Here is a 25432-nt window from a genome sequence, read left to right on the forward strand (position 1 = left end):
CTCTCCTGTGTCTAATCATTCCCGCTCCTACAAGTCACACTCTCACCTTCTGTCACTCTCACTGCTACTACTGCTTGCTGCTGGTGACATCTCTCCTGTGTCTAATCATACGCGCTCCTACAAGTCTCACTCTCACCTTCTGTCACTCACACTCCTCCTACTGCTTGCTGCTGGTGACGTCTCTCCTGTGTCTAATCATACCGGCTCCTACAAGTCTCACTCTCACCTTCTGTCACTCTCACTGCTACTACTGCTTGCTGCTGGTGACATCTCTCCTGTGTCTAATCATACCGCTCCTACAAGTCTCACTCTCACCTTCTGTCACTCTCACTGCTACTACTGCTTGCTGCTGGTGACATCTCTCCTGTGTCTAATCATACCGCTCCTACAAGTCTCACTCTCACCTTCTGTCACTCTCACTGCTACTACTGCTTGCTGCTGGTGATGTCTCTCCTGTGTCTAATCATACCGTTCCTACAAGTCTCACTCTCACCTTCTGTCACTCTCACTGCTACTACTGCTTGCTGCTGGTGATGTCTCTCCTGTGTCTAATCATACGCGCTCCTACAAGTCTCACTCTCACCTTCTGTCACTCTCACTGCTACTACTGCTTGCTGCTGGTGACGTCTCTCCTGTGTCTAGTCATACCGTTCCTACAAGTCTCACTCTCACCTTCTGTCACTCTCACTGCTACTACTGCTTGCTGCTGGTGACATCTCTCCTGTGTCTAATCATACCCGCTCCTACAAGTCTCACTCTCACCTTCTGTCACTCTCACTGCTACTACTGCTTGCTGCTGGTGACATCTCTCCTGTGTCTAATCATACCCGTTCCTACAAGTCTCACTCTCACCTTCTGTCACTCTCACTGCTACTACTGCTTGCTGCTGGTGACATCTCTCCTGTGTCTAATCATACCGCTCCTACAAGTCTCACTCTCACCTTCTGTCACTCTCACTGCTACTACTGCTTGCTGCTGGTGACATCTCTCCTGTGTCTAATCATACCCGCTCCTACAAGTCTCACTCTCACCTTCTGTCACTCTCACTGCTACTACTGCTTGCTGCTGGTGACATCTCTCTTGTGTCTAGTCATACCCGCTCCTACAAGTCTCACTCTCACCTTCTGTCACTCTCACTGCTACTACTGCTTGCTGCTGGTGACATCTCTCCTGTGTCTAATCATACCCGTTCCTACAAGTCTCACTCTCACCTTCTGTCACTCTCACTGCTACTACTGCTTGCTGCTGGTGACATCTCTCCTGTGTCTAATCATACCGTTCCTACAAGTCTCACTCTCACCTTCTGTCACTCTCACTGCTACTACTGCTTGCTGCTGGTGACATCTCTCCTGTGTCTAATCATACCCGCTCCTACAAGTCTCACTCTCACCTTCTGTCACTCTCACTGCTACTACTGCTTGCTGCTGGTGACATCTCTCCTGTGTCTAATCATACCCGTTCCTACAAGTCTCACTCTCACCTTCTGTCACTCTCACTGCTACTACTGCTTGCTGCTGGTGACATCTCTCCTGTGTCTAATCATACCGCTCCTACAAGTCTCACTCTCACCTTCTGTCACTCTCACTGCTACTACTGCTTGCTGCTGGTGACATCTCTCCTGTGTCTAATCATACCCGCTCCTACAAGTCTCACTCTCACCTTCTGTCACTCTCACTGCTACTACTGCTTGCTGCTGGTGACATCTCTCTTGTGTCTAGTCATACCCGCTCCTACAAGTCTCACTCTCACCTTCTGTCACTCTCACTGCTACTACTGCTTGCTGCTGGTGACATCTCTCCTGTGTCTAATCATACCCGTTCCTACAAGTCTCACTCTCACCTTCTGTCACTCTCACTGCTACTACTGCTTGCTGCTGGTGACATCTCTCCTGTGTCTAATCATACCGTTCCTACAAGTCTCACTCTCACCTTCTGTCACTCTCACTGCTACTACTGCTTGCTGCTGGTGACATCTCTCCTGTGTCTAATCATTCCCGCTCCTACAAGTCTCACTCTCACCTTCTGTCACTCTCACTGCTACTACTGCTTGCTGCTGGTGACATCTCTCCTGTGTCTAATCACAGCCGCTCCTACAAGTCTCACTCTCACCTTCTGTCACTCTTAGTGCTACTACTGCTTGCTGCTGGTGACGTCTCTCCTGTGTCTAATCATACCGTTCCTACAAGTCTCAGTCTCACCTTCAGTCACTCTCACTGCTACTACTGCTTGCTGCTGGTGACGTCTCTCCTGTGTCTAATCATACCGTTCCTACAAGTCTCACTCTCACCTTCTGTCACTCTCACTGCTACTACTGCTTGCTGCTGGTGACATCTCTCCTGTGTCTAATCATACCCGCTCCTACAAGTCTCACTCTCACCTTCTGTCACTCTCACTGCTACTACTGCTTGCTGCTGGTGACGTCTCTCCTGTGTCTAATCATACCGTTCCTACAATTCTCACTCTCACCTTCTGTCACTCTCACTGCTACTACTGCTTGCTGCTGGTGACATCTCTCCTGTGTCTAATCATACCCGCTCCTACAAGTCTCACTCTCACCTTCTGTCACTCTCACTGCTACTACTGCTTGCTGCTGGTGACGTCTCTCCTGTGTCTAATCATACTCGCTCCTACAAGTCTCACTCTCACCTTCTGTCACTCTCACTGCTACTACTGCTTGCTGCTGGTGACATCTCTCCTGTGTCTAATCATACCGCTCCTACAAGTCTCACTCTCACCTTCTGTAACTCTCACTGCTACTACTGCTTGCTGCTGGTGATGTCTCTCCTGTGTCTAATCATACCGTTCCTACAAGTCTCAGTCTCACCTTCTGTCACTCTCACTGCTACTACTGCTTGCTGCTGGTGACATCTCTCCTGTGTCTAATCATACCCGCTCCTACAAGTCTCACTCTCACCTTCTGTCACTCTCACTGCTACTACTGCTTGCTGCTGGTGACATCTCTCCTGTGTCTAATCATACCCGTTCCTACAAGTCTCACTCTCACCTTCTGTCACTCTCACTGCTACTACTGCTTGCTGCTGGTGACATCTCTCCTGTGTCTAATCATACCGCTCCTACAAGTCTCACTCTCACCTTCTGTCACTCTCACTGCTACTACTGCTTGCTGCTGGTGACATCTCTCCTGTGTCTAATCATACCCGCTCCTACAAGTCTCACTCTCACCTTCTGTCACTCTCACTGCTACTACTGCTTGCTGCTGGTGACATCTCTCCTGTGTCTAGTCATACCCGCTCCTACAAGTCTCACTCTCACCTTCTGTCACTCTCACTGCTACTACTGCTTGCTGCTGGTGACATCTCTCCTGTGTCTAATCATACCCGTTCCTACAAGTCTCACTCTCACCTTCTGTCACTCTCACTGCTACTACTGCTTGCTGCTGGTGACATCTCTCCTGTGTCTAATCATACCGTTCCTACAAGTCTCACTCTCACCTTCTGTCACTCTCACTGCTACTACTGCTTGCTGCTGGTGACATCTCTCCTGTGTCTAATCATACCCGCTCCTACAAGTCTCACTCTCACCTTCTGTCACTCTCACTGCTACTACTGCTTGCTGCTGGTGACATCTCTCCTGTGTCTAATCATACCCGCTCCTACAAGTCTCACTCTCACCTTCTGTCACTCTCACTGCTACTACTGCTTGCTGCTGGTGACGTCTCTCCTGTGTCTAATCATACCGGCTCCTACAAGTCTCACTCTCACCTTCTGTCACTCTCACTGCTACTACTGCTTGCTGCTGGTGACATCTCTCCTGTGTCTAATCATACCCGCTCCTACAAGTCTCACTCTCACCTTCTGTCACTCTCACTGCTACTACTGCTTGCTGCTGGTGACGTCTCTCCTGTGTCTAATCATACGCGCTCCTACAAGTCTCACTCTCACCTTCTGTCACTCTCACTGCTACTACTGCTTGCTGCTGGTGACATCTCTCCTGTGTCTAATCATACCGTTCCTACAAGTCTCACTCTCACCTTCTGTCACTCTCACTGCTACTACTGCTTGCTGCTGGTGACATCTCTCCTGTGTCTAATCATACCGCTCCTACAAGTCTCACTCTCACCTTCTGTCACTCTCACTGCTACTACTGCTTGCTGCTGGTGACATCTCTCCTGTGTCTAATCATACCCGCTCCTACAAGTCTCACTCTCACCTTCTGTCACTCTCACTGCTACTACTGCTTGCTGCTGGTGACGTCTCTCCTGTGTCTAATCATACCGTTCCTACAAGTCTCAGTCTCACCTTCTGTCACTCTCACTGCTACTACTGCTTGCTGCTGGTGACGTCTCTCCTGTGTCTAATCATACCCGCTCCTACAAGTCTCACTCTCACCTTCTGTCACTCTCACTGCTACTACTGCTTGCTGCTGGTGACGTCTCTCCTGTGTCTAATCATACCCGCTCCTACAAGTCTCACTCTCACCTTCTGTCACTCTCACTGCTACTACTGTTTGCTGCTGGTGACATCTCTCCTGTGTCTAATCATACCGTTCCTACAAGTCTCACTCTCACCTTCTGTCACTCTCACTACTACTACTGCTTGCTGCTGGTGACATCTCTCCTGTGTCTAATCATACCCGCTCCTACAAGTCTCACTCTCACCTTCTGTCACTCTCACTGCTACTACTGCTTGCTGCTGGTGACATCTCTCCTGTGTCTAATCATTCCCGCTCCTACAAGTCTCACTCTCACCTTCTGTCACTCTCACTGCTACTACTGCTTGCTGCTGGTGACATCTCTCCTGTGTCTAATCATACCCGCTCCTACAAGTCTCACTCTCACCTTCTGTCACTCTCACTGCTACTACTGCTTGCTGCTGGTGACGTCTCTCCTGTGTCTAATCATACTCGCTCCTACAAGTCTCACTCTCACCTTCTGTCACTCTCACTGCTACTACTGCTTGCTGCTGGTGACATCTCTCCTGTGTCTAATCATACCGCTCCTACAAGTCTCACTCTCACCTTCTGTCACTCTCACTGCTACTACTGCTTGCTGCTGGTGATGTCTCTCCTGTGTCTAATCATACCGTTCCTACAAGTCTCAGTCTCACCTTCTGTCACTCTCACTGCTACTACTGCTTGCTGCTGGTGACATCTCTCCTGTGTCTAATCATACTCGCTCCTACAAGTCTCACTCTCACCTTCTGTCACTCTCACTGCTACTACTGCTTGCTGCTGGTGACATCTCTCCTGTGTCTAATCATACCGTTCCTACAAGTCTCACTCTCACCTTCTGTCACTCACACTGCTACTACTGCTTGCTGCTGGTGACATCTCTCCTGTGTCTAATCATACCGTTCCTACAAGTCTCACTCTCACCTTCTGTCACTCTCACTGCTACTACTGCTTGCTGCTGGTGACATCTCTCCTGTGTCTAATCATACCCGCTCCTACAAGTCTCACTCTCACCTTCTGTCACTCTCACTGCTACTACTGCATGCTGCTGGTGACATCTCTCCTGTGTCTAATCATACCCGCTCCTACAAGTCTCACTCTCACCTTCTGTCACTCTCACTGCTACTACTGCTTGCTGCTGGTGACATCTCTCCTGTGTCTAATCATACTCGCTCCTACAAGTCTCACTCTCACCTTCTGTCACTCTCACTGCTACTACTGCTTGCTGCTGGTGACATCTCTCCTGTGTCTAATCATACCCGCTCCTACAAGTCTCACTCTCACCTTCTGTCACTCTCACTGCTACTACTGCTTGCTGCTGGTGACATCTCTCCTGTGTCTAATCATACCCGCTCCTACAAGTCTCACTCTCACCTTCTGTCACTCTCACTGCTACTACTGCTTGCTGCTGGTGACATCTCTCCTGTGTCTAATCATACCCGCTCCTACAAGTCTCACTCTCACTTTCTGTCACTCTCACTGCTACTACTGCTTGCTGCTGGTGACATCTCTCCTGTGTCTAATCATACGCGCTCCTACAAGTCTCACTCTCACCTTCTGTCACTCACACTCCTCCTACTGCTTGCTGCTGGTGACGTCTCTCCTGTGTCTAATCTTACCGGCTCCTACAAGTCTCACTCTCACCTTCTGTCACTCTCACTGCTACTACTGCTTGCTGCTGGTGACATCTCTCCTGTGTCTAATCATACCGCTCCTACAAGTCTCACTCTAACCTTCTGTCACTCTCACTGCTACTACTGCTTGCTGCTGGTGATGTCTCTCCTGTGTCTAATCATACCGTTCCTACAAGTCTCACTCTCACCTTCTGTCACTCTCACTGCTACTACTGCTTGCTGCTGGTGACATCTCTCCTGTGTCTAGTCATACCCGCTCCTACAAGTCTCACTCTCACCTTCTGTCACTCACACTCCTCCTACTGCTTGCTGCTGGTGACGTCTCTCCTGTGTCTAATCATACCCGCTCATACAAGTCTCACTCTCACCTTCTGTCACTCTCACTGCTACTACCGCTTGCTGCTAGTGACATCTCTCCTGTGTCTAATCATACCGTTCCTACAAGTCTCACTCTCACCTTCTGTCACTCTCACTGCTCCTACTGCTTGCTGCTGATGACATCTCTCCTGTGTCTAATCATACTCGCTCCTACAAGTCTCACTCTCACCTTCTGTCACTCACACTGCTACTACTGCTTGCTGCTGGTGACGTCTCTCCTGTGTCTAATCATACCCGCTCCTACAAGTCTCACTCTCACCTTCTGTCACTCTCACTGCTACTACTGCTTGCTGCTGGTGACATCTCTCCTGTGTCTAATCATACCCACTTCTACAAGTCTCACTCTCACCTTCTGTCACTCTCACTGCTACTACTGCTTGCTGCTGGTGACGTCTCTCCTGTGTCTAATCATACCCGCTCCTACAAGTCTCACTCTCACCTTCTGTCACTCTCACTGCTACTACTGCTTGCTGCTGGTGACATCTCTCCTGTGTCTAATCATACCCGCTCCTACAAGTCTCACTCTCACCTTCTGTCACTCACACTGCTACTACTGCTTGCTGCTGGTGACATCTCTCCTGTGTCTAATCATACCGTTCCTACAAGTCTCACTCTCACCTTCTGTCACTCTCACTGCTACTACTGCTTGCTGCTGGTGACGTCTCTCCTGTGTCTAATCATACCCGCTCCTACAAGTCTCACTCTCACCTTCTGTCACTCTCACTGCTACTACTGCTTGCTGCTGGTGACATCTCTCCTGTGTCTAAACATACGCGCTCCTACAAGTCTCACTCTCACCTTCTGTCACTCTCACTGCTACTACTGCTTGCTGCTGGTGACGTCTCTCCTGTGTCTAATCATACCGGCTCCTACAAGTCTCACTCTCACCTTCTGTCACTCTCACTGCTACTACTGCTTCCTGCTGGTGACATCTCTCCTGTGTCTAATCATACGCGCTCCTACAAGTCTCACTCTCACCTTCTGTCACTCTCACTGCTACTACTGCTTGCTGCTGGTGACATCTCTCCTGTGTCTAATCATACCGTTCCTACAAGTCTCACTCTCACCTTCTGTCACTCTCACTGCTACTACTGCTTGCTGCTGGTGACATCTCTCCTGTGTCTAATCATACCCGCTCCTACAAGTCTCACTCTCACCTTCTGTCACTCTCACTGCTACTACTGCTTGCTGCTGGTGATGTCTCTCCTGTGTCTAATCATACCCGCTCCTACAAGTCTCACTCTCACCTTCTGTCACTCTCACTGCTACTACTGCTTGCTGCTGGTGATGTCTCTCCTGTGTCTAATCATACCCGCTCCTACAAGTCTCACTCTCACCTTCTGTCACTCTCACTGCTACTACTGCTTGCTGCTGGTGACATCTCTCCTGTGTCTAATCATACCGTTCCTACAAGTCTCACTCTTACCTTCTGTCACTCTCACTGCTACTACTGCTTGCTGCTGGTGACGTCTCTCCTGTGTCTAATCATACCGTTCCTACAAGTCTCAGTCTCACCTTCAGTCACTCTCACTGCTACTACTGCTTGCTGCTGGTGACGTCTCTCCTGTGTCTAATCATTCCCGCTCCTACAAGTCTCACTCTCACCTTCTGTCACTCTCACTGCTACTACTGCTTGCTGCTGGTGACATCTCTCCTGTGTCTAATCATACCGTTCCTACAAGTCTCACTCTCACCTTCTGTCACTCTCACTGCTACTACTGCTTGCTGCTGGTGAAATCTCTCCTGTGTCTAATCATACCGTTCCTACAAGTCTCAGTCTCACCTTCTGTCACTCTCACTGCTACTACTGCTTGCTGCTGGTGACATCTCTCCTGTGTCTAATCATACCGCTCCTACAAGTCTCACTCTCACCTTCTGTCACTCTCACTGCTACTACTGCTTGCTGCTGGTGACATCTCTCCTGTGTCTAATCATACCGTTCCTACAAGTCTCACTCTCACCTTCTGTCACTCTCACTGCTACTACTGCTTGCTGCTGGTGACATCTCTCCTGTGTCTAATCATACCGCTCCTACAAGTCGCACTCTCACCTTCTGTCACTCTCACTGCTACTACTGCTTGCTGCTGGTGACATCTCTCCTGTGTCTAATCATACCCGCTCCTACAAGTCTCACTCTCACCTTCTGTCACTCTCACTGCTACTACTGCTTGCTGCTGGTGACATCTCTCCTGTGTCTAATCATACCGCTCCTACAAGTCTCACTCTCACCTTCTGTCACTCTCACTGCTACTACTGCTTGCTGCTGGTGACATCTCTCCTGTGTCTAATCATACCCGCTCCTACAAGTCTCACTCTCACCTTCTGTCACTCTCACTGCTACTACTGCTTGCTGCTGGTGACATCTCTCCTGTGTCTAATCATACGCGCTCCTACAAGTCTCACTCTCACCTTCTGTCACTCTCACTGCTACTACTGCTTGCTGCTGGTGACATCTCTCCTGTGTCTAATCATACCGTTCCTACAAGTCTCACTCTCACCTTCTGTCACTCTCACTGCTACTACTGCTTGCTGCTGGTGACATCTCTCCTGTGTCTAATCATACCGCTCCTACAAGTCTCACTCTCACCTTCTGTCACTCTCACTGCTACTACTGCTTGCTGCTGGTGACATCTCTCCTGTGTCTAATCATTCCCGCTCCTACAAGTCTCACTCTCACCTTCTGTCACTCTCACTGCTACTACTGCTTGCTGTTGGTGACATCTCTCCTGTGTCTAATCATACCCGCTCCTACAAGTCTCACTCTCACCTTCTGTCACTCTCACTGCTACTACTGCTTGCTGCTGGTGACGTCTCTCCTGTGTCTAATCATACCCGCTCCTACAAGTCTCACTCTCACCTTCTGTCACTCTCACTGCTACTACTGCTTGCTGCTGGTGACATCTCTCCTAACCCTGGCCCTGCAGCAATAACCACACTTTTACACTCTCACTCAGTTACCCACTGCAAAAACTTTAGGTCATGCAAACCTAACAATCTCATCTCTATTAACCCACAGCGTTTATGCCCTCTCTTTACTTGTGCTCTTTGGAATGCTCGCTCTGTCTGTAACGCCTTCAATCTTCTAGCAATTACTGAAACCTGGTTATCATCTTCTGACACTGCTTCCATTGCTGCTCTCACGCATTGTCGTCTCCACTTTATCCACACACCTAGGCCAGGTGAGAGACATGGTGGCTGTGTTGGTATCTTACTCTCCCCCTCCTGCTCCTATCAGCACCTGCATCCTCATCCATCTTTCTCCTTTTCCTCCTTTGAAGTTCACTGCATCCGCCTGTTCTCCCTCTCTCCCTCAGGGTGGCAGTTATCTATTGCCCCCCTGGACCAACCTCCCAATTCCTTGATAACTTTGCTACCTGGCTTTCTCCCCAACTCTCCAACCTTATTCAAATACGCCTCCCCCAAACTTCCACGATATCCTGCCCTGACCTTGCTACAACCCACTATAACAATACTCTCGCCTCTGTACTTGACAATTTTGCTCCTCCCCAAATATGCAAAACCCCATGTCGTCAGCTCCAACGCTGGCACTCTAAGCAAACGCTACCTGCAAAAATGCTCCCGTGCTGCAGAACGTGCCTGGAGGAAATCACGCTCTGAACCAGATTTCCTCCACTATAAGTTCATTCTTTATTCTTACTCATCTGCCCTTCACTTAGCCAAGCAAACCTACTTCTCTGCTCTTATATCTACTCACTCCTCAAACTCTAAATGTCTCTTCTCCATTTTCAACTCTCTCCTCTACGCACCTGCACCATCCCCTTCATCTGCCTTTAGTGCTCAAGACCTGGCAGACTACTTTTTCAACAAAACACTTACCATCCAAAGTAATATCCCAACACAAGACTGCAACCTGCCATCTCCGTCCCCGGCCACCCCCTCCACAACTCTCAGCACCTTCCCCCCCAACCACTGAGAATCAAGTGAGTTCCCTATTGTCTTCCTCATACCTCACTACCTGCCCACTTGACGCTATCCCTTAACATCTTATACCTTCTCTGTCTTCTACCCTCACTCAAGCTCTTACTCACATATTCAACCTATCCCTTACTACCGAGTCATTCCCATCTTTCTTCAAACAAGCAAAGGTCACCCCATCCTCAAAAAATCCTCCCTCAACTCAAATTCTCCTGCAGACTACCACCCCATATCACTGCTTCCACTAGCTTCAAAAGTACTGGAAAAAATAGTTTTCGATCCCCTAACCCACTTCTTGTCCTCCAACTCATTACTTGACCCCTTGCAATCTGGCTTCCGTCCCCAACACTCAACTGAGACTGCCCTCACCAAAGTTACTAACAATCTCCTTTCTGCTAAAAACAACGGCCACTACTCAATACTTATCTTACTTGACCTTTCTGCTGCCTTTGACACCGTTGACCATCACCTTCTCCTACGGACTCTCAGCTCCCTTGAGCTCTTTGACACTGCCCTCTCCTGGATCCACTCTTATCTCTCTAATAGGTCCTTTTTCTGTCTCCTTTGCTGGCGGCGATTCCTCTCCATTGCCTCTGTCTATTGGAGTATCTCAAGGCTCTGTTCTGGGTCCTCTACTCTTCTCTATTTATATTTCCTCACTGGGTAAACTTATCAGTAGCTATGGCTTCAACTATCACCTCTATGCTGATGATACTCAGATCTACCGATCCACCCCTGCACTCTCTCCTTCTGTCCTTTCTCACATCAGTGTCTGCTTATCTGGCATTTCTTCTTGGATGGCCATTCACCACCTAAAGATTAACATGTCCAAAACTGAGCTCCTTCTAATCCCCCCCCCCCTCAAATTCTACACCGGTTTCTAACTTCTCAATCACTGTTGGTGACACCACTATCTCCCCATCACCTCAAGTCCGCTGCCTAGGAGTTACAATTGACTCAAATCTGACCTTCATACCCCACATCCAATTGCTCTCTTCATCCTGTCGCAACTACCTATTCAATATCTCCAAAATTTGTCAGTTTCTGAGTGCTTAAACTACTAAACAGCTTATCCACTCCCTGGTAATTTTCTGACTTGACTACTGTAATAACCTACTAACTGGCCTCCCTCTCGCCCCTCTTCAATCCATCCTAATTGCCTCTGCTAGGCTAATCCACCTCTCCAAACGCTCTGTATCTGCTGCACCTCTCTGCGAGTCCCTTTACTGGCTCCCCATTTACAGCAGAATTAAATTCAAAATTCTCAGCCTGACCTACAAAGCCCTTACCAATGCAGCCCCCCCCCATACCTGTGCTCACTCATCAACAAATATACTCCAGCTCGCCCCCTAAGATCCAACAATAACCTGCCCCTTGCATCTTCTACCATCACCTCCTCCCATGCTAGACTACAGGACTTCTCTTGTGCGGCACCAACCATCTGGAACGCACTTCCTCGAGCTGTCAGACTGTCCCCTAACCTTTCTTCCTTTAAACGCTCCCTAAACACCTTTTTGTTCAGGGAAGCCTATCAAATCAGTAACAAAGTAATTCCACTTGCCTAATAACTGCCCTCATCTAACCCCACACTAATATCATTCTCACCTTTGCAGTCCCCACCTCCTGTTTCTCACCCTCCTTCCCATCTAGATTGTAAGTTCCCACGGGAACAGGGCCCTCAATTCCCCATGTATTTTTTTGATAAACTTTGTCTGGTGTCTTTTATATTGTATTGTACTGTACTTTTATCTTTGTACACATAGACAGCGCTACGGAATCTGTTGGTGCTTCATAAATAAAGAATAATAAATAATAAATAAATGTATACACACCCCTCCTGTCATATACAACTGTTTACTTGGGTTATGGGTTTATATACCCTGCATGCAGCACCTTGCACATTATTACATAATTTCATATAGAGTTGCAGAATATAATAAAACATAATAAAGAGTGTTTGCACATTTTATGACTTACCTCTGGGATCCACTTGTGCCAGGTAGATAAGAGTACAGCTTTTTGGCCCTCCGCTCTGCACCAGGTACCCTGTCTGGATGGACACTGCTCTCACCAAGTCTTTTTTTGGTGGATATTTCTATAAGAACACAGAAAACAGAATTGTTTGGTGGTTGTGAGACTGGGTTAAATTTAATAGTGATTGCTAACAGTTTAGCTTTTGTATGACTGGAATTGGGCCACACAGTTTACTGTTAAAGTGTCATTTAATGAAACTCAAAGGAAAAGAATAGGAAATGGCTTGTAAAGAGGATTGGCGCACAGCCTACTATTCAATAATTCCCACAACAGACAAGAATTTTATTGGTCAGAGCTAATTTTTAAAACCAAGGTATCAGGATGATCTGTCAATCAGTTCAGTTTCATGCCAGCAGGTGGTGAACAAAAAACATGTGTGGAAAGTGTTGGCTCAGTGAATGTATATAATAGGTAAATATGCAATAGGTCTGTGTTTATGATATATATATATATATATATATATATATATACATACAGTATATTGCATATTATATTGCATATTCTTTCCCAGATTCCTCTGCTTCTGTACAAAAATTGTTAGTTCAGGCTTTCTGTGGGGGAAGTACAGATTGGCTATGCAATTACCATATAGATATATATATATATATATATATATATATATATATATATATATATATATATATATATATATATGATAATATTGACACAACACCCATTTGAAGAAGATATTTGCGTTGTTGAAAGCAATAGTATGATTAAACTACTATAACTTGCATGTGGGACTATTTATGTGACAAACTCCCTAGATAAACTCATATGTACAGCGGTTGGTGAGAGCAATAGTATGATTACAGCACTATAACTTGCACAAGGGACTATTAATGTGATAATTTCCCCCAGCATAAACTTGTCTTTGGAGCAGGCACTCACTGCGTGTTTCACAGAGTAATTCATGATGATGTAGTCGTTTCCCATTGGCAGCCAGGAGCGCAGAGTGATGACATCACGGTTTTTTAATGGTTTGGGGCATTTCCCTGTGGAGAATGAGAAATGGTAAATTAAATTCTAAAATTATTTTAATAAAAACAAAACATTCAACTCAAAATGTATTTCCCCATCAAATGTTTATTCATGTGCAGCAAATAAAAAAATATTTCATTATCTATTTTGTATGATTTTCATTGAATTAAAATATCATTTACTTTTCGATTGGGAAATTTGCTTTTGTGTACAAATTGTGACTGTTCCCTGTTCCAAAAAGAGATTTAAAAAGCAAATTCTGTGACTTAGGTCTCCTTCCAAATGCTACAAATGACCTAAACCGACTGCTTACTACGCTGTGATTACTGTGAGCAGTGCACAAGCTCGGTAACGACTAGTGCTAACTGGGGAAATAAGATGAACAGTCTCATCAGATTTTTTAAATAGTTTAACAAAACATTTATAAAGGTTCAGAGTTAATTGCTTTAAACATATTTATTTTGTATATAGGACTTTAGCAATTCAGTTCATGCAACAGCAAAGTCACAATTAAACTCACAATTCAGTTAGAAAATGCAACTTGAAACAACTTTATAATTTACAACAATTACCTAATGTGCTTAATTGTTAAAAAGCCATTCCTAGTTAGATCCAGAAGCAGTAATGCACTAGAGGGAGCTGGCTGCTGATTGGTGGCTGTGAACATATGCCTTTTGTCTTTAGCTCACCTGATGTGTTCAGCTAGCTCCTAGTAGCGCATTGATGCTTCTTCAACAAAGAGAGAATGAAGCAAATTTGATAATAGAAGTAAATTGGAAAGTTGTTTTAAAAATATATGTGCTATCTTAATCATAAACATATGGGTTTAATGTACCTTAAAGTAAAAGCTGTTTCAATATAATGTTAAACATAAAGGAAGTTAGTATCTACTGTCAATTGGTTGATGGGAACACTCATAGAAAAAGTTGGTTTTATTCCACACAGAAACATCTATTTTTCCAAATGACAAAGCACTGTTAGTATTATGTCCCTTTTATTACTAATCTTGACTTTAAAGGGATGGTAAACTTTACATGCTTAAAATCAGGTCCGGAATCTAAGCAATATTTTAGAGGGAGATGAATTGATCACTTTTAATGGAGATGCGCTGTAACTTACTTTTTAACCTAGCCGTTCCAATCTAATCCCAGGTGCTCCAGCCGCCCACTTAAAAACTCCTTCTCTTTTGTGAGCTGTTTGAACTGTTCTCAAATTAGCGTTCTAGTTATAAAAAAAAGTGCCATATGGCTAGAACGCTGATTGGAGCACAGTTCAAACCGTTAGCTCACCAAGAAAAAAGTTTTGAAGTGGGCGGCCGGAGAACGGGGGATTAGATTGGAACGGCAAGGTTAAAAAATTACAGCGCATCTCCATTAGAAGTGATCAATTAAAGTCCATCTAAAATTTTGCTTAGATTCCGGACCTGATTTTAAAATATGCTATAATTTTAATATAAAGATCTCTATAGCTGAAGCTAATAACAAAGGTGTATACTGTTCTGTATACTAATCCCAAATAGGACATCATTTTTTGCTACACTTCCCTCCTCTAGCCCAAACGTACATGCGTAGTATCCGATATCTGCATTGACTGTCAGCTTTCCGATGTCAAAGGTTTCAATGACATTTGTGTCCCATTTCTTGCGGTACTCTATATCGTGTAGAACATCGTAAAGAATCTCTGCAGACGCGTCCTTACACTCCATCCGACACTGGCAAGGGGGAGCAGAGAGCACAGTTATTGCAAAATGAACAAAAGCACCGACCTGCTCATGAAATAGTCACAGGCTGCTAGTTATCTGGTGTTACAGAAAAGAACATATTACAGCTTTTCACATGCATAAACATATCATTTAATGTGAGCCCATATTGTTTACAGTGATACTAATCCCTTGGTTGCCAGTGTGCAATACGTTTCTGTGCAATGCATAGCAGTAATCTCTGCGCTTTGTCCCACGCTCTCTTAAGAAGCCAAAAAACAAAATCTTCAAAACGCAGGTTTGCTTTTTGGCCTCTATAGGAAAAGAGGGACACACTCAAACTTTACACAAAAGCAAGAGGAGTTTAATGACATTTTTTAAGAACATTTAAAGAGTTGAGTTGTTGCTCACAGGGAGTTAGTAACATTAGCTCCTATTCTAAAAGTATTCCCAAAGCTTAATGCACAGATAGCAGCATAAACTCAACTCCATCTGAAATCCCAGCAATGACCATCTTAGCTCACATTTGTAGCACAGTAGTATCCCCATACACGGAACAGGGACCGTTCTTCACCAATAGCCCCATCACAAACAGGTGTAGCACAGTACTATCCCCATACACGGAACAGGGACCGTTCTTCACCAATAGCCCCATCACAAACAGGTGTAGCACAGTACTATCCCCATACACGGAACAGGGACCGTTCTTCACCAATAGCCCCATCACAAACAGGTGTAGCACAGTACTATCCCCATACACGGAACAGGGACCGTTCATCACCAATAACCCCATCACAAACAGGTGTAGCACAGTACTATCCCCATACACTGAACAGGGACCGTTCATCACCAATAACCCCATCACAAACAGGTGTAGCACAGTACTATCCCCATACACTGAACAGGGACCGTTCATCACCAATAACCCCATCACAAACAGGTGTAGCACAGTACTATCCCCATACACTGAACAGGGACCGTTTATCACCAATAACCCCATCACAAACAGGTGTAGCACAGTACTATCCCCATACACTGAACAGGGACCGTTCATCACCAATAACCCCATCACAAACAGGTGTAGCACAGTACTATCACCATACACTGAACAGGGACCGTTCATCACCAATAGCCCCATCACAAACAGGTGTAGCACAGTACTATCCCCATACACTGAACAGGGACCGTTCATCACCAATAACCCCATCACAAACAGGTGTAGCACAGTACTATCCCCATACACTGAACAGGGACCGTTCATCACCAATAACCCCATCACAAACAGGTGTAGCACAGTACTATCCCCATACACTGAACAGGGACCGTTCATCACCAATAACCCCATCACAAACAGGTGTAGCACAGTACTATCCCCATATACTGAACAGGGACCGTTCATCACCAATAACCCCATCACAAACAGGTGTAGCACAGTACTATCCCCATACACTGAACAGGGACCGTTCATCACCAATAACCCCATCACAAACAGGTGTAGCACAGTACTATCTCCATACACTGAACAGGGACCGTTCATCACCAATAACCCCATCACAAACAGGTGTAGCACAGTACTATCCCCATACACTGAACAGGGACCGTTCATCACCAATAACCTCATCACAAACAGGTGTAGCACAGTACTATGCCCATACACTGAACAGGGACCGTTCATCACCAATAACCCCATCACAAACAGGTGTAGCACAGTACTATCCCCATACACGGAACAGGGACCGTTCTTCACCAATAACCCCATCACAAACAGGTGTAGCACAGTACTATCCCCATACACGGAACAGGGACCGTTCTTCACCAATAACCCCATTACAAACAGGTGTAGCACAGTACTATCCCCATACACGGAACAGGGACCGTTCATCACCAATAACCCCATCACAAACAGGTGTAGCACAGTACTATCCCCATACACTGAACAGGGACCGTTTATCACCAATAACCCCATCACAAACAGGTGTAGCACAGTACTATCCCCATACACTGAACAGGGACCGTTCTTCACCAATAACCCCATCACAAACAGGTGTAGCACAGTACTATCCCCATACAGTGAACAGGGACCGTTCTTCACCAATAACCCCATCACAAACAGGTGTAGCACAGTACTATCCCCATACACTGAACAGGGACCGTTCATCACCAATAACCCCATTACAAACAGGTGTAGCACAGTACTATCCCCATACACTGAACAGGGACCGTTCATCACCAATAACCCCATCACAAACAGGTGTAGCACAGTACTATCCCCATACACTGAACAGGGACCGTTCATCACAAATAACCCCATCACAAACAGGTGTAGCACAGTACTATCCCCATACACTGAACAGGGACCGTTCATCACCAATAACCCCATCACAAACAGGTGTAGCACAGTACTATCCCCATACACTGAACAGGGACCGTTCATCACCAATAACCCCATCACAAACAGGTGTAGCACAGTACTATCCCCATACACTGAACAGGGACCGTTCATCACCAATAACCCCATCACAAACAGGTGTAGCACAGTACTATCCCCATACACTGAACAGGGACCGTTCATCACCAATAACCCCATCACAAACAGGTGTAGCACAGTACTATCTCCATACACTGAACAGGGACCGTTCATCACCAATAACCCCATCACAAACAGGTGTAGCACAGTACTATCCCCATACACTGAACAGGGACCGTTCATCACCAATAACCCCATCACAAACAGGTGTAGCACAGTACTATCCCCATACACTGAACAGCAACTGTTCATCACCAATAACCCCATCACAAACAGGTGTAGCACAGTACTATCCCCATACACTGAACAGGGACCGTTCATCACCAATAACCCCATCACAAACAGGTGTAGCACAGTACTATCCCCATACACTGAACAGGGACCGTTCATCACCAATAAACCCATCACAAACAGGTGTAGCACAGTACTATCCCCATACACTGAACAGGGACCGTTCATCACCAATAACCCCATCACAAACAGGTGTAGCACAGTACTATCCCCATACACTGAACAGGGACCGTTCATCACCAATAACCCCATCACAAACAGGTGTAGCACAGTACTATCCCCATACACTGAACAGGGACCGTTCATCACCAATAACCCCATCACAAACAGGTGCCTGCAGATTTTTAAAGGAAAGTTCAGTGCCTTTTTTTTCTTTAATAAGAAGTTAAAATACAGCTCACATTGTGCATTTACACTATGGAACTTGTACACAACTAAAATCTAATCAGAATGTTTTATTTAGAATTGTAATAACGTATTTGGACTTTAAAAAATGATAAAATTACTCAAAATGATGTGAAGGCATTAATCACATGTCATGAATTGATATTAAGGTACAAGAATCAGACAGAACATGCAATTTTTTACAATTTGCTTCATTATCAATTTTGCCTTGTTCTCTTGATATCTACAGAATGTACGTAAGTGTAAAGCACTATTTTACGCGGTTTTTGTATCACATATACGGCGCCGCATATAAATGCGGTGCGTATATTTCACCCATTGTCCGCAGTTTTTACTCCCATAAGCTAACATAGAACTGCGTCGCAAATCGATATCACATATACAGCACAAAGACTTACACGGCAAAAATTGAGAAATTTTACTCAATTTTTACCTCGCCACACATAGGCAGGTGCAGCAAATATGAGCACCGTAACTCTCGTAACTGCCGGAAAAATTAACAAACACCTAACACATGCGCAATATCTATCTATCTGTCAACCGCAATCCCCCACCGCTATATTTAATAAAGTATATTAACGCTTAATCCGCCAACCCTCACATCGCAATAAACGTAATAAATGTATTAACCCCAAATCCGCCATTAACCCACATCGCAATAAACCTAATAAAACTATTAACCCCTATTCAGCCATTAACCCACAACGCTATAAAACCTGATAAAACTATTAACCCCTAATTCACCAAACCCACGCAACACAATAATCCTAATAAATCTATTAACCCCTAATCCACCAAACCCCCACAACGCAAATAACTAATTAAATTACTAAACCCCCTAACCTAACACCCCCTAAATTAACCCCAATTACCTAAATTAAAAAAATACTAATTTACAATAAAATATAAAAGCTAACATTACTTACAAATAAAAAAATAAATGAATCTAAAATTATCAAAAATAAAAAAGTCTAACATTACAGAAAATAATAAAATTATCCAAAATAAAAAAATGAAACCTAATCCCTAAAAAAATAAAAAAAAAGCACCCCAAATAAAGCCCCCCCCCTAATCTTAGGACATTGCCCTAAATTAAACAGCTCTTTTACCTTAACAAATAGTAAGTCCCCCCTCTAACAGTAAACCCCCCCCACCCAACAAACCCCCCCAAATAAAAAAACCTAACACTAAAAAAATCCTAAACTACCCATTGCCCCTAAAGGGGCATTTGAATGGGTATTTGCACTTAAAAGGGCATTCAGCTCTTTTACTGCCCTTTAAAGAGCATGCAGCTCTCTTAAGAGTGCCCAATAAATCCCTAATCTAAAAAAAAAAATCCTAACTCTAACCCCCAAATAGGTACTGGCCGTTCCTGAAGTCCGGCGGAAAAGGTCCTGTTCCAGGTGGTGAAGTCTTCTTCCAAGCGGCCCACGTCTTCTTCGAAGCAGGGACCACTTCTTTCTTCATCCAGGACCAAGCCGGCGCGAAGCGGAGATGAGCGCGGAGCAGGACCGCCGACCGCAGAGCCATGGAGTGTGGAGGATCCTCTTCGTACGATCGCCTCCGTACACTGAATAGTGAAATCAAGGTACACGTTTAAATATGGTGTCCCTTGCATTCCTATTGGCTGATTTGATTCTTCAAATTTAAATCAGCCAATAGGATGAGAGCTACTGAAATCCTTTTGGCTGATTTGAATTTGAAGAATGAAATCAGCCAATAGGAATGCAAGGGACGCCATATTTAAACACGTAGCTTTAATTCACTATTCAGTTTATGGCGGTGATCGTACGAAGAGGATCCTCCACGCACCATGGCTCTGCGGTCGCGGGTCCTGCTCCACGCTCATCTCCGCTCCGCGCCAGCTTGGTACTGGATGAAGAAGGAAGTATCCCCGCATGGAAGAAGATGTCGGCCACTTGGAAGAAGACTTCACCGCCTGGAACAGGACCTTCTACATCAGACTTCAGGAAAGATGAGTACCTATTTGGGGGTTAGAATTAAGATTTTTTTTTATTTTTTGGGTTTCTTGGTTTTTTTTATTAGGGATTTATTGGGCACTCTTAAAAGAGCTGAATGACCTTTTAAGGGCAGTAAAAGAGCTGAATGCCCTTTTAAGGACAATGCCCCTTTAGGGGCAATGGGTAGTTTAGGATTTTTAGTTAGTTTTTTTTTTATTTTGGGGGGGTTTGTTGGGTGGTGCGTTTTACTGTTAGAGGGGGGACTTAGTATTTTTTTAAGGTAAAAGAGCTGTTTAACTTAGGGTAATGTCCTACAAAAGGCCCTTGCAATGGGCTATTGGTAGTTTAGCATTAGATTAGGGGGTGTTTTTATTTTGGGAGGGGGCTTTTTTATTTTCATAGGGATTAGGTTTAATTTTTTTATTTTGGATAATTTTGTTTATTATTTACTGTAATGTTAGACTTTTTTATTTTTGGCAATTTTAGATTAACTTATTTTAATTTAATCTTAGGTTTATTTTTCTAAGTAATGTTAGGATTTTTTACTTTAATTATAATTTAGTATTTTATTATTTTATGTAATTTGGGGTTAATTTAGTAGGTGTTAAGTTAGGGGGCTTAGTAATTAAATTAGTTATTTACATTGTGGGGGTTTGGCGGATTAGGGGTTAAGATTAGGGGTTAATAGATTTATAAGGTTTGTTGCGATGTGGGTTAATGGCGGATTAGCGGTTATTACATTTAATAGGTAGTTTGCGATGTTGGGGTTGGCGTGATTTTTTTCACAGCTAGGCAGTGCTAGTTCATGTGTGCCTTAAAGATAACATTGTGCTTACTCCCGAAGAAAGTTATGAGTCAGCACTGATTGGATATATGCAAGTCTGTTGAAAGAACTGAGATAAGGGGAAGTCTGCAGAGGCTTAGATACCAGGTAATCACATAGGTAATAAGTGTATTAATATAACCGTGCTGGTTGTGCAAAACTGGGAAATGGGTAATAAAGGGATTAACTATCTTTTAAAAAATATAAAAATTCTGGAGTAGACTGTCCCTTTAATTGAAAAAAAAATGCAATTAAACTAATTAGGTGTTATCATCAATATTAATTGTCGTGTTTCACTTTCACTTTGTCTACATATCTTTAGTTTACATGAAATGCTGTGATACACCCATTTGCTATAGTTTTGTATTTTAACTAGATAGATTGTGCAAGAACATCCCCATCTGCTGCACGCTAAATCCCATCTGCTGCACGCTAAACCCCATCTGCTGCACGCTAAACCCCATCTGCTGCACGCTAAATCCCATCTGCTGCACGCTAAATCCCATCTGCTGCACGCTAAATCCCATCTGCTGCATGCTAAACCCCATCTGCTGCACGCTAAATCCCATCTGCTGCACGCTAAACCCCATCTGCTGCACGCTAAATCCCATCTGCTGCACGCTAAACCCCATCTGCTGCATGCTAAATCCCACCTGCTGCACGCTAAACCCCATCTGCTGCACGCTAAACCCCATCTGCTGCATGCTAAACCCCATCTGCTGCATGCTAAACCCCATCTGCTGCATGCTAAATCCCATCTGCTGCACGCACGCTAAACCCCATCTGCTGCATGCTAAATCCCATCTGCTGCACGCTAAATCCCATCTGCTGCATGCTAAATCCAACCTGCTGCACGCTAAACCCCATCTGCTGCACGCTAAATCCCATCTGCTGCACGCTAAACCCCATCTGCTGCATGCTAAACCCCATCTGCTGCACGCTAAATCCCATCTGCTGCACGCACGCTAAACCCCATCTGCTGCATGCTAAATCCCATCTGCTGCACGCTAAACCCCATCTGCTGCATGCTAAACCCCATCTGCTGCATGCTAAATCCCATCTGCTGCACGCACGCTAAACCCCATCTGCTGCATGCTAAATCCCATCTGCTGCACGCTAAATCCCATCTGCTGCATGCTAAATCCCACCTGCTGCACGCTAAACCCCATCTGCTGCACGCTAAATCCCATCTGCTGCATGCTAAACCCCATCTGCTGCATGCTAAACCCCATCTGCTGCACGCTAAATCCCATCTGCTGCACGCACGCTAAACCCCATCTGCTGCATGCTAAATCCCACCTGCTGCACGCTAAACCCCATCTGCTGCACGCTAAACCCCATCTGCTGCATGCTAAACCCCATCTGCTGCATGCTAAATCCCATCTGCTGCACGCACGCTAAACCCCATCTGCTGCATGCTAAATCCCATCTGCTGCACGCTAAACCCCATCTGCTGCACGCTAAACCCCATCTGCTGCACGCTAAATCCCATCTGCTGCACGCTAAACCCCATCTGCTGCACGCTAAATCCCATCTGCTGCACGCTAAATCCCATCTGCTGCACGCTAAATCCCATCTGCTGCACGCACGCTAAATCCCATCTGCTGCACGCACGCTAAATCCCATCTGCTGCACACTATTTTCACTCACAAATCCCATTGGATTAGAATGGGCCCCTATTAGAAAAAACTGCCTTTGTATCCAATGAAAATACTTGAACTGCTGGCACTGCTCAAGATATGTTTCTAACCATATGCAAGTATGCCCAGCATCTATGGCTATTGTCATTGGTCACTACTCCTGTTACTCTGTAAAATGAAGTTGCTTTTTCATGCTCAGATTCTCACAGAGGTCAATAGTAATAAAAACCATGTCTCACAAACCACCCAAAACTTCTTGGATCCAATCTAAGACTGAGACAGGGATGTCTGTGGGTGGAGTCACTGCTGTAGAGTGAGTCATGATAGGAGGGGATGAGTCACAGGTGTTCTGTAATTGAAGCATGCTGTGGGGGCGGAGTCAGTTTAACCATTGGGTCCCTGGTTTCACTTTCAGAAAGCAGGACATTTATATGGCAGAGAGAATAGGAACAAAGCCCCAACAACCACAATGCAGTAATATGCATCCGGTTGCCAGAGTGCATGTGCTGTTACTTACAGGAACATAATAATTGCTCACATTATTTTAAGGTTATTAATCTGCTTATTAGGAATGAAAAGCAAAAAAATAGGAGGGTTTTAACGGCTGTGTAAAGGGACAGTAAAGTCAAAATTAAATATAGAGCATGTAATTTTAAACAACTTTCCAATTTACTTCTGTTATCAACTTTGCTTTGTTCTCTTGGTATCTTTTTTGAAGAGTAAAACTAGGTATGCTCATAAGAGCTCAGGAGTGTGCACGTGTGTTTTGGTAATCTATGGCAGCAGTGTTTTGCAACATTATTTGTAGCTTTGTTATACAATGTTGCACATTAATAAATATCCCATAAGTGCTCAGTTACTGTGCTGTCAATAGCCATATATATATATATATATATATATATATATATATATATATATATATATATATCATTGTAATGTCCCATAACTGCTCAGTTACCGTGCTGTCATCAATAGCCATATACTGTGTGTATATATATATATATATATATATCACTGTAATATCCAATAAGTTCTCAGTTACTGTGCTGTCAATAGCCATATACTGTATATATATATCAATATATATATATATATATATATAGATATATACATATATATCACTGTAATGTCCCATAAGTGCTCAGTTACCGTGCTATCAATAGCCATATACTGTATATATATATATATATATATATATATCACTGTAATGTCCCATAAGTGCTCAGTTACCGTGCTGTCAATAGCCATATATATATATATATATATATATATATATATAGAAGTTTGTTAGTGGTATATGCACTCTCACCAACAGACCGCAACTTGCCAGGGTGCTATAGCCAGGTATTTAGAAAATGAGGAGATGAAAGCACTCACTGGACTATGGACAGCAGTATCAAATAAAATATCCTTTATTGTGACGTTTCGGGACCAACAGCGTCCCTTCTTCTGACAAACAACAGGTGAAAAAAGCAAACATTTAAAGGCCCCTAAACCACTCCCCATAGTGTCCTACCAATCAAAATGTGCCATGTGCAAAGGAAAATGAGCCGTGTGCAAAACCGGCATTGATCCTAGTGTTTAAGACTCAAATACACATTAACTTAGTGAAAAGTGTACATCGATTCATGCCTGTGTATATATAATATTATCTCTGTGTGTGTGTGGTGTTAATTTGTCATAAACCGTATCCGATCATATACATGCTCAATATTGTCCGTGGTTCACTAATACTGATAGAAAGGAAAACAACATCTGATAGGCGGAGATCACACACCCCTGTTATGTGATAGGCTCAGCCGATACGTCTCACAAGCCCACGCCTTTCAAAACACCGCAAGCCAACTGCGAGAGTACAACATGTAGAATTTTTGATATTGGTATGGGTTGTTGTTTCCTTTTTTTTTTTTTTTTTTTTTTTGCCTTGTTGTGGATTAAAATAATAGATGGTTGTTCAGGTTGGGAAATATATTATACACTATTTGATAGGCTTGCTGGATCTGAACACATGTATGTTATAAGCATACAACGTATACAGTTCTTTTTGCCCCTCTTTTTCCCGAGATTAACTTAGCCATCCGCTTTGAGAGTGGCTCATGGTGCCACATCATATACTGAATGGGCACTGTAGACAGCCAACATTGGGGTTGACATTGGCTACTGTAATGACCGCGGAGGCTAGTGAGGATGATGGCGGTTGTGGATGTCAGCTATGCCATCGTGATGTTGTGTGTGTAACGTTTTGTTGGCACCTTACGCGGCCAAATTCGGGGTTTGAGTTCTGTATTCGGGTTACCATAGCAACCGCCACATTAGGCATTGGTGATCGCGGCGTGTTGTTCGAACTGTGAATTGTGCCTTTTTGATGCCATGTGATTAGTGTGGTATAAGGACTTGGAGCGCTGACATTTAGAGGTGTGTAGGGTCACTGAATATGGCCTGTTACGTAGCAGGGGGACCTGTTTACTGTGGGAACTATGACAACCATCAGAGCAGTGGTTCCGGCATCGCTCGTGATAGTGAGTCTACTAGGTCACATGCAGCCAATCAGCTCAGGTGTTTACATGTTGTACTCTCGCAGTTGGCTTGCGGTGTTTTGAAAGGCGTGGGCTTGTGAGACGTATCGGCTGAGCCTATCACATAACAGGGGTGTGTGATCTCCGCCTATCAGATGTTGTTTTCCTTTCTATCAGTATTAGTGAACCACGGACAAT

General features: G+C 44.6%; 1 protein-coding gene across 1 annotated transcript in view; it reads right to left on the reverse strand.

Annotated features, from left to right (window-relative positions):
• STARD10 (StAR related lipid transfer domain containing 10) overlaps nt 1-25432 on the reverse strand; it is a 184878-nt gene that overhangs the window by 40630 nt on the left and 118816 nt on the right. The window contains exons 2-4 of the mRNA XM_053708780.1: nt 14936-15083; nt 13283-13386; nt 12335-12452 (exon numbers count right to left, since the gene is read on the reverse strand). Coding sequence (XP_053564755.1) covers nt 12335-12452; nt 13283-13386; nt 14936-15083 — 370 coding nt within the window. The remainder of the gene's footprint in view (nt 1-12334; nt 12453-13282; nt 13387-14935; nt 15084-25432) is intronic.

This window comes from Bombina bombina, chromosome 3 (genome assembly GCF_027579735.1).
Source record: "Bombina bombina isolate aBomBom1 chromosome 3, aBomBom1.pri, whole genome shotgun sequence".
In the NCBI taxonomy this organism is placed as follows: domain Eukaryota; kingdom Metazoa; phylum Chordata; class Amphibia; order Anura; family Bombinatoridae; genus Bombina; species Bombina bombina.